A 14568-nucleotide genomic window follows, 5' to 3' on the forward strand; every position below is an offset into this window, starting at 1 on the left:
ATGAACACTTTGATGATGATGACAAGCAACATAGGCGTAGGCAAGAAACAAAAGTGAATTCTAAGGGGATTATTTTTAATGCTATAGGTTTATGCGAAACTACGAAACTATTATCAGATGTATACCTAACATATATATATTCGTATATATTAAAGTTTTTTTTTTAAATTTCGCATTAAAGAGGAAGCAACTTAAGCGTAGACTTACAAACTTGTTCCTGTGTTGTTAAAATCAGAAAGTAAAAACGAATCATAAGCAATAATATAATGTTTTTGTTGTAAAAGAGGTAAAAATTTAAAAAGAAAATACTCACGTTAAACATAAAAATAAACTCTCTAGATGTTTTGGCGTGCCTTCACCCATAAATAGTAAAAAGCGATACGATAGCCAATTGTACAATCATTGAAATAGTACTTCCAGACCGGACCCGAACTTTTGTACATAAACCCTAAATTGATGTTTTCCAATTAAACGTGAATTGCCTCATCTTACATCAACTTTAAATTTCTTTTGTGCTTAACATAATACAAACTTTCATATCGTTCAACTTATGCATAATCAAAATAGCTTAAAAAAAAACTTGAAATATGTAAGAGAGAAATATCAATGTTTTTCTTTAATAATTTACACATTTCTTTTAAAAATTTATTTTGATTTGCATGAACGAGATCGAGAAATGGAAATGCCTTTAGGGAACAAATAACTAGTGCGGAAAAGAAAGAGATAGGTTTAGGTATAGGAAAAGAGAAGGATATTGACCAGATCGGAGCCGAAATGTATTTTTTGTGTATGCGAATGTGGATAGGTCGAAACAGACCCGAACGTGTTACAATTGCAAAATTAATTAGCCACTAAGCTTTAGCCCTAAGTTAGTTGAGAAACGGAATACTAAATTGTAAGCCAAACTGCAAATAGCAATCTAAAATCTAAAAGAACCTAAAGAGAACCTAAATGTACATAAAATAGTTGTTAACAAATCACAAAACAAACGAAAGCAAGAAACCAACAATAGAGTAAAGTCTACACGTCTAACTGCCTTCGAAAAAGAAAAAAACGAAAGAAAATCCATTTAAATGTGAAGTAATCTATCAATACGTATGTAAATTACTTCAATTGAAACTTGTACTTTCACCCCATTTTTTGTTAAAACGACAACAACAACAACCATAAACAAACAGACAGATCGAAAGGCCTAAATAAGTGTATTTGGTTTCATGAACTTTAAAAAAGCAAAACTAAATATTAATATAGTATACAGATATATTTTTGATTATTATGTATTTAATGAGAACAATGAAATGATGCAAGTATCGATGATAACTAAGAAAAAACAAATTAAGAAATCAAATAGCATAATTCTGTTTTTGTTTTGCCGTAAAGACTGCATTATACCAACAATTAATTATATACAACATAATAAATAAATAACTGATAGATGGCGAATAAGCTTTGCATTAAGCAGAGAACAAAACGGATAAATAAATATTAAATCAAACAGAAAAAAGTCTATTACAAAAAAAAAAAGAAAAAAATACATGGAAAAGAAAACCAAGAAACATTTATTTATTAGATCCTAAGATCGCAGAGAGAAATTTGCGTTAGCGGAGATCGAGTCAGGCCAGAGCGAACCTTAAAGGTCTCGCATCCAATACGAAAAGCAAGATGAAATTACCTTACCAAATCGTGCTAGCCCCCAATCCACCACAATCCATGGTAATTCGGAGGGAGAGTCCACAAAAGTCTATAATAGGGCGAGAATCGGAATAAGTAGGACTACCGTATGATAAATCAATTACCGTCTAGCTGGCTAACCTGTACCCACTAAGATTTATAATTCCCTATAATCCCTGAAACTAGTTTTAAGTACATAAATTGCAAGCAAAAAAAAAAACCTAAAGTTAGATTTATACACGAAGGATATATACATATATATATATATATATATATTGAGAAGAGAGAAGCGGAGAGGAAGAGGGAGGTCTACTTAAGTTCTGAGATTGTTTGCCCCATCTTCACATCTCAAGCAATAAATTATGTACCAGGGTTATTCCGAAGCTCTAGGTTTTGAATGAGCTGGTTTTAGGGGCACCTGAACTGGCGATTTCTGATATCCGAACGTTTCGCATATTTAGCTAAAGGCCTCACAAAACATAAAAACGACAACAACTCATTTGATGTATTTAGTTTAACGTTTAGCCCCTAGTTTCAAAATCTTACACAAAATAAGCAAAAGCAAACTTCGAGGAACGTGAATATGCCTTTCCTGAACTGCAGTCAACACTCAAATAAACTACAAACAAACAAAAATAAGAAAACAAACCAACCAACCAAATGAAAGCAAATTGTTTGAATAAAAATCAAATTACATAAAACCTTAGTGCATTTTTATTGATACGGCTAGCGATATCGATGGTCTTTGTAGGGAATTTAAGTAGAAATTTAATATTGGTGGCACACGTTAGGCAAATAAATAGCTGTTTTAAAATCACTAGAAAATTGTAACAGAAACAAATTAGAGGCAATTGGTATTATTATTCAGATTTTATCTGGGATACTGTTTTTTATTTTGAAATACTTTGGTTTCGTGCTTAAATGATAATCTCCATGGATTTTGTTGGAGTAATTTTAAAACATGATGTATTACTCCACTACATTGCCTGGTATTTTAAGGCTGGTTGTAAACGATGCAGTGGTTCCAACCATGGAATGATGCAGTTTACCCACTCAGATCCGCATGCCTCGATCCGCATGCGGCTGTGGCAACTTGAGGTGCTCCTGGCAGAAGTGGGCCAGGAAGAAAACCACTGATGACGCGGTGGTTAGGGCGATGTAGTACAGATGGTAGACGATAAAGTCGTTGCACCACAGATCCATGAAGGGCTCGCGATGATGGAGGACAACAGTGGCCACCAGCAGCACCACCGATAGCAGAGATCCCATCAGTATCATCTGGATAATTGACAAGATTATATATGTATTATTATTATTAGCCATCCATATTACCGCATTGGAGGTGGCCATGTTAATTTGAAAGTTGCCCAAGTACTTGGCCCGGATGAGGAGCGTGGCAGCGAAGGAGTAGATCAGCGTGAACACCACCGTCCAGCGCATGTAGAAGAGCTCCAGCCAGCTGAGATGCGGTGCATCCGGATTGTCCACGATCAGGGTCCTTTGGCAGCGGGCGCCGGAGGCTTCGTTGGCCTCCAATTCGATGCTGACATGAAGGGCGGCGTCCAACTGGATGTGGATGATCTTGTTCAGCATGTGCAGGGTCACAAAGCAGGAGATCTGGGTGGAAGACGGTTATCGATTGGATAGGGCGGCAAATGGAACTGAGCGGAAACTCACGAAGGCGCCGAGTGACAGGAGGCCGCAACAGAGACCCAGTCCCTTGCACATCTTGTTCCAAGGAGCCGCCGGCAAAGACTGCCTCCGATACAGTCTACCCTCTGGTTTCCAACTTCTCTCTTTGCCAATACCCTATATACCTGAAAGTCACTTAGTGCTGCACTCTCATTTGCATAAACTGATCAATGATCACTATATTTCACATAATTCAGAATTAGTTTACAAAAAACATTATTTATATGGGATATTGGAGTTTGGGATCATCACTCTAAGGAACGATTGGTCGTTAGTTTGGTAAATAAAATATATTAAATAATTCAACAATGTTTCAATGTTTCTTGTAGTGCTTATTTAATCTCTTAAATTATTTAAATTGTTCGTTTTATAAAAAGTAATAAATTGATCATAAATTTTATAGGAATAACACTAAGTTTTATAAATTTTCAAATTCCAAAAATCTTTTTCGTGAATATAGGTTTTACATAATTTAACAAAATTATAAATTATTGCTTTTAGAGGTCTTAGTGATTAAACAAAATAACCGATCAATATTTAGTTATTGACTTAAGTACCTTCTTTTGTGCGTGGTAATGTCAGTATTTGCAGTGTAAATCACTGACTTATACAGTAAAGGGTATGCGACGTGTCGGTTACCTAGGCCCACTTCTCCCACGCAATTGGAGGCATCGCAGCTGGATTTTTGCTCGGAACGGGCGGTAAACAGTTTTATTTTACAAATGTTTTGGCGACTTAAATGCAGCTTAATCATACAATGACGATGCGTGGATTTGGTGTCATGTGGCTGGATGCATGAGGCTTTAAAATTAGTCAACTTGTTGAGCTTGTCTTAGGGAAACTACCGAACCAATCGGGTTTGTAAAAAGTAAAAGGGAGTCCAAGAAGTATGGTTAGAAGGCTAAAGTGAATGCCAGTTACTGGCTGAATTTCACGCCAATGTTGTTCACACGCGTCTGCATGTGCTGCAGGACGTCCTGTGAGAACTCCTCGATGGTGGTGAAGCGGCTCTTCTGGAAGCTGAAGATGTCGCCCAGAAAGGCGAGCAACTGCTCCCGGAAGTAGTGACATATGTCACGCAGGTTCTCGTTGGGCCCGAAGAAACCCCAGGCCATCAGCGGCGATATCTGCTCGGATATAACGTAGAAATGCGACATGAATCCGTTGGGGAACTTCAGCATCCGCTTCTTTGCCTTCAGCACCGACCACACGGCTGTGGTGAGAGCCTGGGGAAAATAAAACCGCACAAGATGTCAATTAATGTGCATCGACTATTTAAGAAATTACACTCACCGTCTCCTTGAATCCGTTAGACAGCCAGCGGTTTTGCACCACTGCCGTGACGCTGGCTGGCGGTGCATCTAGGTCCTTGAACGAATCCAGAATGATAAAGTCCAGGCAGATGTCGTAGAAGGTCATCGCCTTGACGTTGCGCTGCTCTAGCTCCATTTGGATGCATGGCCAGTTGCTGCTGTCGTGCAGATAGTTGACCATGTCCTCGTAGCCCACGAGAAACTCCTTGGTATCCTTATCGCCCAGGCAAAGCAGATCGGTGAGAATCTGCCGGCCGGCATCGCAGATCCACTGGCCCACCGCCGGATCCTTGAACAGGAACTGAAATGCCAGCCGAACGCAGTGGAGCTTGGCCAAGTATTCGGTATCGGTGCTGCAGTGCATCAGCTCCGCCCGAATAGTGCGGCACGGCACCGTATACTCATCGTGATGCTTCAGGGCAGTCTGGAACAGCGGATACTCCTCGTACGACGTCTCGATGAAGCCGTCGAACTCCCGCAGATCCGCCACCTGGTCCAACGCGGAGGCAAAGCTCTCCGCGGAATCAAAGTTCGGATCGGAGCCGGCTCGACTTAGGACACTGCCGGACTTGCGAGACCGCCGATCGTCGTCCGCCTCCTCCTCGGCCTCATCGATGGAATGCTCCTCGCGGAACAGCACCGAGCGCTGGTCCAGGAAGAGCAGTTCACTCTGCTCCTGCAGTGTGTAGGCCATCTCCAGCAGGTTCTGGATCTCGCGGCAGAACTCCGAGTCCTCCGCCGTGGTTAACAGGGCGGGAAGGCCGCCGGGGGAATAGTGTGCCGCCAGGGCATCCTCCCAAAAGTTGATTACCGTGTCCAGCGCCTCCATGCCCATCATGCCCAGCTGTTGGGCGGTCAGCTGTGTGACCACCGAGCTGCCAGGCCCCGCATTCTGTACACCAACGCCAATCGATCCAGAGGCCATGGAAAGGCGGTCCGAGTAGGCCAGCATGGAGCCCACCGGGCTGCCTGATCTCGCCGAGGCCTTGGACCCGGCTATCGAAATGAGGTCGTTGGGACTGCGCATACTGTTGCGGTTCCTCCGGCCCGTGTACTTCCTTGCTCGGCGAGGCGGACGAGGCGGCTTGCGGCGCCGCAGAAAGCGGGAGAGGACGCTCATCAGGGCTACGCCGGCGGTCAGTGAGAAGAGAACAACCTGCCGATGATGACGAGATAATTAGTAAGCAGTCTAGATAGATTACAAATATTTTTGTTAGTTAATAAGCTTAATTTGTCTCTTGACAGACATCCGTCAGTCCTTCCCTATATCGTCCATAGCTTTCAAAGCTGTTGAAGATGAGTAGGGCATTGCATCCCACTGATCCATCACCTTCCTTAATTTTGTAGAGTATTCTGAGCTGAGAACCCACCTTTGTGGTGGTGGAGACGCGGAAGGGCAGCAGGCTGCCGCCACTGGTCCAGGACGCCGGCATGAGGCGCTGCATGTTGCGGCGGTGGAGCTCCTCCGTGGATCCTGATAGTCCGATCCGCAAGGAATGGGAATAAGGAATGAACAACGGGAATCTCTGGGTGCCGATGCGTGCTCGTGCTTTGAGGTTAGGCCTCCGCGCCCACTTTGCGATGACCGCTCATCGGCTGGCGCTATCTGTGTGTTCCGGTCTTTCTGGCTCGCCTTTGACCCTGCGCCCCATGTGCGGCCGCCCTTTGGAATGCGGAGCGGGTCAAGTTCTGTTGCTGCTACTGCTGGTGACCCAATCGATTGACTCGCCCTGCTGACTCCGGTCGGGGCTTAAGTGGTCGGGGACTGGGCGGATTTGCGTCTGTTATCAGTGGAAACTTTCACTTTTAGGCCCGAAAACAACAAAATTAAATTGCATCACAACGTTTCTGGGAGAGGAGAGGAGAGCAGAGCAGAGCGCAGCGCGGCCGATAGGCCTACCTCCTCTTACCCATTCCAGGACTATCGGGATTCGATATCAGGAGGCGTGATTTCGATAGGGTCACAATAAATCACGCCGATAAGAAATTAAAATAAAAAGGTTCTTTTTTATTTCCCAAATGACTAAACTATCACATATTTGCAACCTTAAAGATGATTAATTTTATTTTTCGTTGTTAATTACTGTTTTAAATTACTGTTACCTAAAAACTAAAAATATTAAGATGTTCAGTAAACGGAATCGCTGAATCAGCTGTTAGGCAGCTGTTCTAAGCAAATGTAACTTTTATAAATTTCAGCAATTCAATTTCAACTTTTTAATCGATGAAACCGAGAGTTACTTATCTTAATTCATTACAAAGCCATGTCAACTGTATAATATACTAGGATCGCAGCACGCATTATTTATATGAAATCAAATTAGTTTAACTACGCGGGTCATTTCTAACAACAACAAAATAAAAGAACACATGTGTTTGGGAACCAAAAATTTTCAAATAGTTTAGTTACGCGGGTCATTCCTTTAAATGTCTTTTAAATTTATGTTATATTTTTTAAGACCCGTTAAAACTGCTTAGTCGCTGTTCCCTAACGGTTATCGGTTACTGCTTACCAACTGATTACCGTGACTTCTAGTCACCGTGTGCATCAATTGTGCATCTCTGACAGAGTTGTACACTGCAATCGATAAATGATTGATTTGCTGCAATGCCGAATTGGCGGGAAGGGGGAAAATGTTGCTAATTTAAACAATTTTAAACCAAATTAATTATGACTTATTTTTTGTTGTTTTAATAGTTTCTGCCAACTTAATAAACTGCTTCGATAACATGGCGGCTATGACGTCACATGCCACATAGCAACCACAACAACAAAAGCACTTTGAACCGGCAAGAACCGCTAAAGGCGAAATATTTTGGCATTATTATTAAAAATTCTGTATTTTGGCATTGGCACGGGCCAAAATACACGCAATTAACATTCACACGCACACAAAGGAGCGAGAGAGAGAGCAATAAACACTCATAGTCATATGCTGAGAAAAAGAGAAATTCCGAGATATTCTACGATTCAATGTGGAGGTGAATTGTTATATTTTGTTATTAGTTCAGCGACGCCACTCGTCATCAGCCGTCACCCGTAAACGATGTCCGAAGATGCCAAGAGTGAGTGCATGCATAATGGTCTGGGTCTGGGATTGGTCGGATGAGATGCCCAGAAAAGACCACGGAACACAAAGAGCCCCATTCCATCATTCATTTTATATGCACATATGTAGGTCCAGGACCACGTACGCGGAACATCATCGAGAACCAGCTGTACCGCCGGCAGCGCAGCCTGAAATTGGAGGCACTGCAGCGCCAGCGGACCTTGGATTCCGGCGATGGCGTAGAGGGACTGGGCCCAGACCCGGAACCCTTCGACAAGGTCAGTTTTAAATGCATTCCAAGGTCCCTCTCATCGAAAGATCTTTCCCCAATGCTCTGCCCATATCCAAAACAGACGCACATCGTCATCATCTTCACGGAGAAGGCTAAGCTGCGACACTGCCAGGATGTGGAGAAGATCATCCAGGAGTTTGGCATCCAGACCACGCTGGAGATCGTGGGGTGAGCAAGCCTTTTTGAATAGATCCCACCAAAAAATCCCCTTTATCCCACTAAAACTGCCAAGAAAAAACCGAGACATTTGAATATTAAATCAACTCATTCAAGAGTAGTTTATATAACCAAAAAAAAAAAGTTTAAAAACATAATATTAAATTTAAAATTGAAGACAAGCAGTCCAAACATTCCAGTGAAACACTTAAATTTTATGAACTTTATCGGTTTAAAGCAGCTGTTTATAAACTGTTTCCAGTGAAACACTTAAATTTAATGAACTTTATCGGTTGTTGGATCAAAAGAAATTTTAAAACATAGAAAACAACAACTTATTTAAAAAATTAATTATATCATTTTTAACTCAATTTTTAATACAGGAAAAAATGTTCGTTTGTTTTACTGATCAATAAAAACCGAGACGATACTCTCAAATTATCAAACTAAACAAAGCCATCTTTATATAATCAAAAGTGCATTGTTTATAGATTAACAATTGTAAACAATTGTAGTTAAACAAATATTAAACATTTTTTTTTCAAATCAGGTCAATACCACTTCCAACTATAACTCATTAAAGAAAATATGTTTTAAATTTTATAAAATTTCATTATTGATTAAACGTAGAAATTAAATGTAATTTTCGTGGTTTCTTGGTTGTTTTGATTTTTCCCAGAAATGTAAAAGTATCCGTAAAAAGATTCAGATAGTTTTTGCGACTTGGCACATTGATTACTTTTTATGAATACATAGAAAATCACTTTTAAACTAACCCAATTAAATTTCATCCAGAAAAACCGAAAAGTACCTGTATCTGTCGGCCAGCGTGGATACGTTACTGCGCTTAGCTGATGCCGCCGAGCTGGAGAAGATGACCACCACGGACAGCATGCAGAAGTTCAACAACGGCTGCATCTCGGACTTCCTTCTGCCGGGCATGGGCAAGGATCAGATCCTGCGCTACTGCGAGATACCTGTCCTCATCAAGGACGTGATCCAGGACGGCATTAAGTCATACCTGCAAAAGGGCTACATCGAGGATTTGTTTCCCCTGCACGATATCGTGAGTTTTTGTTTTTAATTACAGGGGACATAAAGTGATATTATCCATCGATATATTTAGCTGTACCTGGAACGCTTCAATTGGGACCTGAAACGCACCAAGCTGCCCATAGAGGACATCCGGAACTACTTCGGCTCCAGCATAGGCCTTTACTTCGGCTTCATTGAGTTCTACACAAAGGCTTTGGTGTTCCCCTCTGTTTTCGGTATACTTCAATGCCTATTCGATCTGAATATCTCGCTGGTGTGCAGCTTCTATGTGATATGGACCACGGTGAGTTCATTTGATGAATCAAAAAGGTGACTAAGTAAACTTTGCCACATTGAAAGGAAATTGCGTTTACAGTTTATAAATCTTATATGTGACAGTCTAAATATAGCACCTTTTAAGTGCTCTCTTAAGTAGGAAACTTTTAAGTGCGATAATATAAATAGCTAAAACGTATTTTATGAATTTCAAAAATTAGTTTGTATCTTTCAACATAATTCCATTTAATACAATTTTATATTATTTATATTTTTTATTATTTAAAGCCACAGGAGTAGGAATATTTATATCTAGCCAATTCTTACAAAAAGCAGTTTTAATTTACATATTTGCCAAAATCATGGGCATAATTAAAATCAGCTAATTCCAGATATTCGAGTGCCAATTTTGAACAGAATAATTGAAATGGTTTATCTTATTGCATCAATCTACTTCTTAAATCTTTATACAACATTATATAATGCTTAAATATTTTCAGATTTTCCTGGAGCTGTGGAAGCGCAGGTGCGCCGGCTACTCATACCGATGGGGCACCATTGAGATGAGCAGCCTGGACAAACCGCGTTCCGCGTACACGGGCCAGATGAAACCGGATCCCATTACGGGAAAGATGACGCTACACTATCCGATGCGCTACACGTACCTGCAGATGTACTGCATCTCGTATCCGGTGGTCCTGGGATGCGTGGTGGCCGCCGGCTGGTTTGCCCTCTACCAGTTCCAGATCGAGGCTGAAGTGCTGGCGGATTTCGGACCGGATTCCTGGCTCTTGTACATCCCAGTCATCGTGCAATCCGTGCTAATTGCGATCTTCTCGTGGGCGTACGAGAAGCTGGCCACATTCCTCACCAACCTAGAGAACCATCGCACGCGGTCGCAGTACGATCGTCATCGGGTCAACAAGCTGATGCTCTTCGAGATCGTCAATAACTTCTTCTCGCAGTTCTACATTGCCTTTGTGCTGCAGGATCTGCGCCAGCTGAAGTACCAGTTGATGATGCAGCTGCTGGTCTTCCAATTGCTGTGCATCGCACAGGAAATAGGCATACCGCTGCTGGCGGTGCTGCGCCAGAAATACGTCGAGTTCCGTCATCGCGAGGTGGCAGAGGAGAAGCTGCGTTCCATTAGCGATCTGCCGCGCTACGAGCAGTCCTTCTACGAGTCCGGACTAGATGAATACCATTCCACGTACGAGGACTACCTGCAGGTGTGCATCCAGTTCGGCTACGTGGTCCTCTTCGCCGCTGTTGCCCCGTTTGCCGCCATTGGAGCTCTGCTGAACAACGTCTTCGCCGTGCACATTGACATGTGGAAGCTGTGCAACATCTTCAAGCGGCCGTTTGCGAGGCGGGCCAAGAACATCGGCGCCTGGCAGCTGGCCTTTGAGCTGCTCTCTGTGATGTCGCTGCTCAGCAACTGCGGACTCCTCTTCCTCCAGCCGAATGTCAAGTGAGCAATGGCTTTTTGAAAAGAAAAAATAACAACTAATAACCCTCCGTTTCCTTCTTCCCTCAAGGGACTTCTTCTCTCACTGGCTGCCCTCGGTGCCGGACCTTTCGTTTGTGATCTTCGAGCACTTGCTGCTGGGCCTCAAGTTCCTCATCCACAAGGTCATCCACGAACGACCGCGTTGGGTGCGCATCGGGCTGCTAAAGGCCGACTACGAAACCAGCCAGGCTCTCAAGCAACTCAAGTGGGTTTCAACACTCTCTACTGGAAACAAAAATTCACCAAAGACTCCTATGTTTTGCAGAAAATTCAAGGCGGAGGCCAATAAGATGGCCTGAGGGGCTATTGAATCGCCGGATCTCCCACTCCTTTTGGTGCTAATCAAACCAGTCCATTTTAAAAATGATTATTTATAAAGATACGACTAAGCGCTTTTACTGTGAATGTTCGAGACCATCGGAAGAAAGGTGCCTTAAGCCTAAAACTCATAAATATATATGTCCACGAATAACTTAAGATTAAGACTTTTGTCTGGCCGGGATTAGCGCGCTCCTCGAAAGTGCCGGAATGCCAAGTAGGCATCCAGAGCATGCAAAATGCCCGCCGCATAGCCCATGTACTGAAAGTTATGCATTATTGCTGTAGACTTCCATTATTTTCTTTGTATTTTCTGTCACTCACATAGCAGGCAGTCATGGCTGGATATGCCCAGAATCCGGGACGCACCAGGAACTGTGGATGCAGCCAAACCACGCAGGCGAATCCCATGTAACTCGCCGAACTGAAGTACATGCAGCTGGCGAGGCCGTTAAACAATGTCTCCTGAAATCATACGAAAGGCAACAAATTCATTGGATTAGAAACTTCTTGGTAGCTTACAAATTAATAATGTTCAAAGTTTCCATTTATGTGTATTCAAAAACAATAGTTTTCTGGCAGGAACCAACCTATACTTATAGTCTGGAGATTTTTTGTCAATAATAAAAATCACTTTAAATTTACATAATAAAAATATGTGCCTAACTATATTTTTCCCATGCAGAGTAGATAAACATTTTTACGAAAATACATTATTAACTAAAACCATTAACTTTGTTAAGTGTGATAATATCAAGAATATTTTAAAAAAAATGTATAGTTGGTCAACTAAAAAATATTTATTTTAAAGTATTGGAAGGGATTTTGTTAAGTTTGAAATTGTGAGAGTTAAATTTGGCTTGGATTCTTTGGTCTGTATTTATTTGGAGTTTTTCAGCTACTCACAAAGAGGGACTGGCGGATGAGGCTGTAGGATTTGTCGGAGAATGCGTAGCACAGCAGCAGGATGCCGGTGGTGGTGAAGCAGTGACCCGTGGTGGCCAGGAAGCTGGTCAGCGCCTGGCCAATGGAGTCTGCATAGGGCACCCCGTACCGGATGAGCAGTCCCTCGCAGAGCATGGCCAGGCCCAGCTGCATCAGCTTGAGGAGCCCGATCCGCGACAGAACGAACCCAAAGTTGATGCAGGTGCACACGCGGCAGCAGCAGATCCGGATGCCCAACGGCTGGCCCATTCCCCGAACTCCAAACGAGGCCATGGTCTGATTGCAACTGATTCAGATCCAGATGCAGATGCAGATGCCGCGACTCCGCTTTGTTAAGGACACCTATGAGGTTCTATAAATAACTGACGAGACATGTGTGCCCCAAGCGGCGCATTTCGCTGCATTTCGAGTGGTGTTTGCACCTAATCCTCCCCAATCTGAAGTTAAATTTAGATCGGCTATGATTCTGTCTGCTGAATGTTTACTGTTTATTTGTTAAAATATTTCGTTTTGTTACATGTTGTAAAATTGGTATGTTAATTACAGAAGCCTTGAATAATTAAAAAGAAAGAGACTATGATCATATCTTTATTTAAAATGAATAATATAAGATATTATATTTATATATATTTTTTTAGTATATATATTTATGTAGTTTCAAAGTTATTTTTTTAGTTTTCTAAAATTCTGCAGTGCTAAGAAACATTTAAGGGAAAAAATTCCCCTTTCAAATTAAATGGTTTTTGGCTGTTTCATAAAAACTAATATAAATACGAATTTAAATATAGATCTGAAGTGTGTCTAGAACAAAGGTCGGAGTCTAAATCATAATAATTAAAGTCAGGGGGTTCCCTAAAACGAATGGAATAATTGTATATTAAATGTGGATGAAGTGTGTTGTGTTTTTAAATTTATTTTAATTTTATTCACATACTCCATGAGATGACTGTCATGCCAGGTGTCAGTTTCTCCATTCGAAGCCAATCAAAAAGTCATAGCAAAATTTCAGGCTTACACACAAAAACGTAGAGCATAATTCCCCAAAATTAATTGCCAGCCGGTAGCAACAGATCCTGCATCCCGTATCCTGTATCCAGTATCCTGTGACCTCTGACCTGTAGCCAAAGCCACCGCTTTCAGGATGTGCATGCCGTACCTGAACAAGCTCTTCGGCGGCGGCAACCGGAGGGAGCGACGCAACCAGAATGGAGGCATCACCCCGCTGCCCAGTTTGGCCAATGTGAACCAGCTCTCCGTGGACACGGTGCGCACCGCCAAGTCCGGCAAGTCGGGTAAATCGGGAAAGTCGGCCAGCCGGAGGAGCACCAATGCCAACCAGTCCAGTGAGAGCAGCTTGGAGTCCAATGCGGGGCAGTCCATGGCCGTTCGCAACACCTCCGCCTCGGCGGCCCCCAGTGTTGCACCCGTCGAGGAATCGAGGACACACCGATCCTGGTGGGGCTACCTCGGCATGAACAGGAACAAGAAGCCCAGCATTGATTCGCTCTAGAGCCCCCAATCTGCCGGAAATCGGATACGGATCGGATTCGGATTGGGCTCCCAAAGAAGAACTCTTCAACAGGATCGGTGCTGATCATCGAATTTGGGTTGGACTCTCGCTGAAACCAAGAAACCAATGAAGACATTCATTTTTCGGTAGTGAGATATTAGTTAATTAAAAATTTCCATCTATTGGATCTCTGGAACCCATCGAAGTTGGTATTCTGATTGTGGTGAAGTGGTTTTCTTAAATGGGAATTTATTTAATAGATTTATAATAAGGCCCAAGATCTCACCAACTTTAAAACCTTCAATGACTTTCTTCTTTAAACACTTAAGAATCGAATCTTAATAGTTTTACAATTTTAAGAAATAATTCCTTAATTTAATATTAATTATAATTATAATTATTTCGATATACACTCCTTAAGATCTACTTATACATGACTCCAATTTAAGGTAATAAAAGTTTGTAGTGTGATTTCTGAAATGTTTATAAACAACCGGTTTACTTTTGATATGAAACACTTCTGATATTTATACCCTTGCAGAGGGTATTATAATTTTGGTCAAAAGTGTGCAACGCAGTGAAGGAGACATCTCCGACCCTATAAAGTATATATATTCTTGATCAGGATCACCTCCTGAGTTGATATAGCCATGTCCGTCTGTCCGTCTGTCCGTCTGTCTGTTTCTACGCAAACTAGTCTCTCAGTTTTAAAGCTATCGAATTCAAACACCCTTCCTTCCTTTGCACGCAGTATATATGTCGGAACGGCCGGGATCGGCCGACTATATCCTATAGTTGCC

The 14568-nt window shown here is 42.1% G+C and overlaps 5 protein-coding genes across 5 annotated transcripts; 2 read left to right on the plus strand and 3 right to left on the minus strand.

Annotated features, from left to right (window-relative positions):
* Window positions 1–1218: 1218 nt before the first annotated feature.
* On the minus strand, window positions 1219–3411 carry LOC108047099. The gene is made up of 3 exons (XM_017127155.2): window positions 3349–3411; window positions 3004–3288; window positions 1219–2949 (listed from the first exon to the last, which is right to left on the minus strand). The coding sequence occupies exons 1-3, from the start codon at window positions 3397–3399 to the stop codon at window positions 2725–2727; spliced, it is 561 nt and encodes a 186-aa protein (XP_016982644.1). The 5' UTR covers window positions 3400–3411; the 3' UTR covers window positions 1219–2724.
* Window positions 3412–3516: 105 nt separating this feature from the next.
* Window positions 3517–6587, minus strand: LOC108047128 (mitoguardin). Its single transcript, XM_017127215.2, has 3 exons — window positions 6047–6587; window positions 4657–5832; window positions 3517–4589 (listed from the first exon to the last, which is right to left on the minus strand). Exons 1-3 carry the CDS (start codon window positions 6119–6121, stop codon window positions 4281–4283), a joined length of 1560 nt encoding a protein of 519 aa, XP_016982704.1. The 5' UTR covers window positions 6122–6587; the 3' UTR covers window positions 3517–4280.
* A 684-nt stretch (window positions 6588–7271) lies between these two features.
* LOC108047129 (anoctamin-10) lies at window positions 7272–11472 on the plus strand. Its single transcript, XM_017127216.1, has 8 exons — window positions 7272–7742; window positions 7856–8004; window positions 8080–8186; window positions 8970–9240; window positions 9301–9513; window positions 9986–10956; window positions 11024–11200; window positions 11261–11472. Exons 1-8 carry the CDS (start codon window positions 7724–7726, stop codon window positions 11292–11294), a joined length of 1941 nt encoding a protein of 646 aa, XP_016982705.1. The 5' UTR covers window positions 7272–7723; the 3' UTR covers window positions 11295–11472.
* Window positions 11347–12540, minus strand: LOC108047130 (protein singles bar). The gene is made up of 3 exons (XM_017127217.1): window positions 12220–12540; window positions 11638–11778; window positions 11347–11575 (listed from the first exon to the last, which is right to left on the minus strand). Exons 1-3 carry the CDS (start codon window positions 12529–12531, stop codon window positions 11498–11500), a joined length of 531 nt encoding a protein of 176 aa, XP_016982706.1. The 5' UTR covers window positions 12532–12540; the 3' UTR covers window positions 11347–11497.
* Window positions 12541–13224: 684 nt separating this feature from the next.
* LOC108047093 lies at window positions 13225–13964 on the plus strand. Its single transcript, XM_017127149.2, has one exon. The coding sequence runs from the start codon at window positions 13400–13402 to the stop codon at window positions 13766–13768; it is 369 nt and encodes a 122-aa protein (XP_016982638.1). The 5' UTR covers window positions 13225–13399; the 3' UTR covers window positions 13769–13964.
* Window positions 13965–14568: the final 604 nt, after the last annotated feature.

The sequence above is a fragment of the Drosophila rhopaloa genome, unplaced genomic scaffold, assembly GCF_018152115.1.
Source record: "Drosophila rhopaloa isolate 14029-0021.01 unplaced genomic scaffold, ASM1815211v1 contig_3, whole genome shotgun sequence".
Lineage (NCBI taxonomy): Eukaryota > Metazoa > Arthropoda > Insecta > Diptera > Drosophilidae > Drosophila > Drosophila rhopaloa.

Coding starts and splice junctions, on each gene's coding strand:
- LOC108047129 (XM_017127216.1), top strand. Junction 9,241..9,300: donor TGTTTCCCCTGCACGATATC/GTGAGTTTTTGT, acceptor CGATATATTTAG/CTGTACCTGGAACGCTTCAA. Junction 9,514..9,985: donor TCTATGTGATATGGACCACG/GTGAGTTCATTT, acceptor AAATATTTTCAG/ATTTTCCTGGAGCTGTGGAA.
- LOC108047130 (XM_017127217.1), bottom strand. CDS start 12,531: ATGGCCTCGTTTGGAGTTCGGGGAATGGGCCAGCCGTTGGGCATCCGG. Junction 11,779..12,219: donor TCATCCGCCAGTCCCTCTTT/GTGAGTAGCTGA, acceptor GTATGATTTCAG/GAGACATTGTTTAACGGCCT. Junction 11,576..11,637: donor CAGCCATGACTGCCTGCTAT/GTGAGTGACAGA, acceptor CATAACTTTCAG/TACATGGGCTATGCGGCGGG.
- LOC108047099 (XM_017127155.2), bottom strand. CDS start 3,399: ATGTGCAAGGGACTGGGTCTCTGTTGCGGCCTCCTGTCACTCGGCGCC. Junction 3,289..3,348: donor TCCTGTCACTCGGCGCCTTC/GTGAGTTTCCGC, acceptor TCTTCCACCCAG/ATCTCCTGCTTTGTGACCCT. Junction 2,950..3,003: donor ACATGGCCACCTCCAATGCG/GTAATATGGATG, acceptor TCAATTATCCAG/ATGATACTGATGGGATCTCT.
- LOC108047093 (XM_017127149.2), top strand. CDS start 13,400: ATGTGCATGCCGTACCTGAACAAGCTCTTCGGCGGCGGCAACCGGAGG.
- LOC108047128 (XM_017127215.2), bottom strand. CDS start 6,121: ATGCAGCGCCTCATGCCGGCGTCCTGGACCAGTGGCGGCAGCCTGCTG. Junction 5,833..6,046: donor GCGTCTCCACCACCACAAAG/GTGGGTTCTCAG, acceptor CATCATCGGCAG/GTTGTTCTCTTCTCACTGAC. Junction 4,590..4,656: donor CTAACGGATTCAAGGAGACG/GTGAGTGTAATT, acceptor TATTTTCCCCAG/GCTCTCACCACAGCCGTGTG.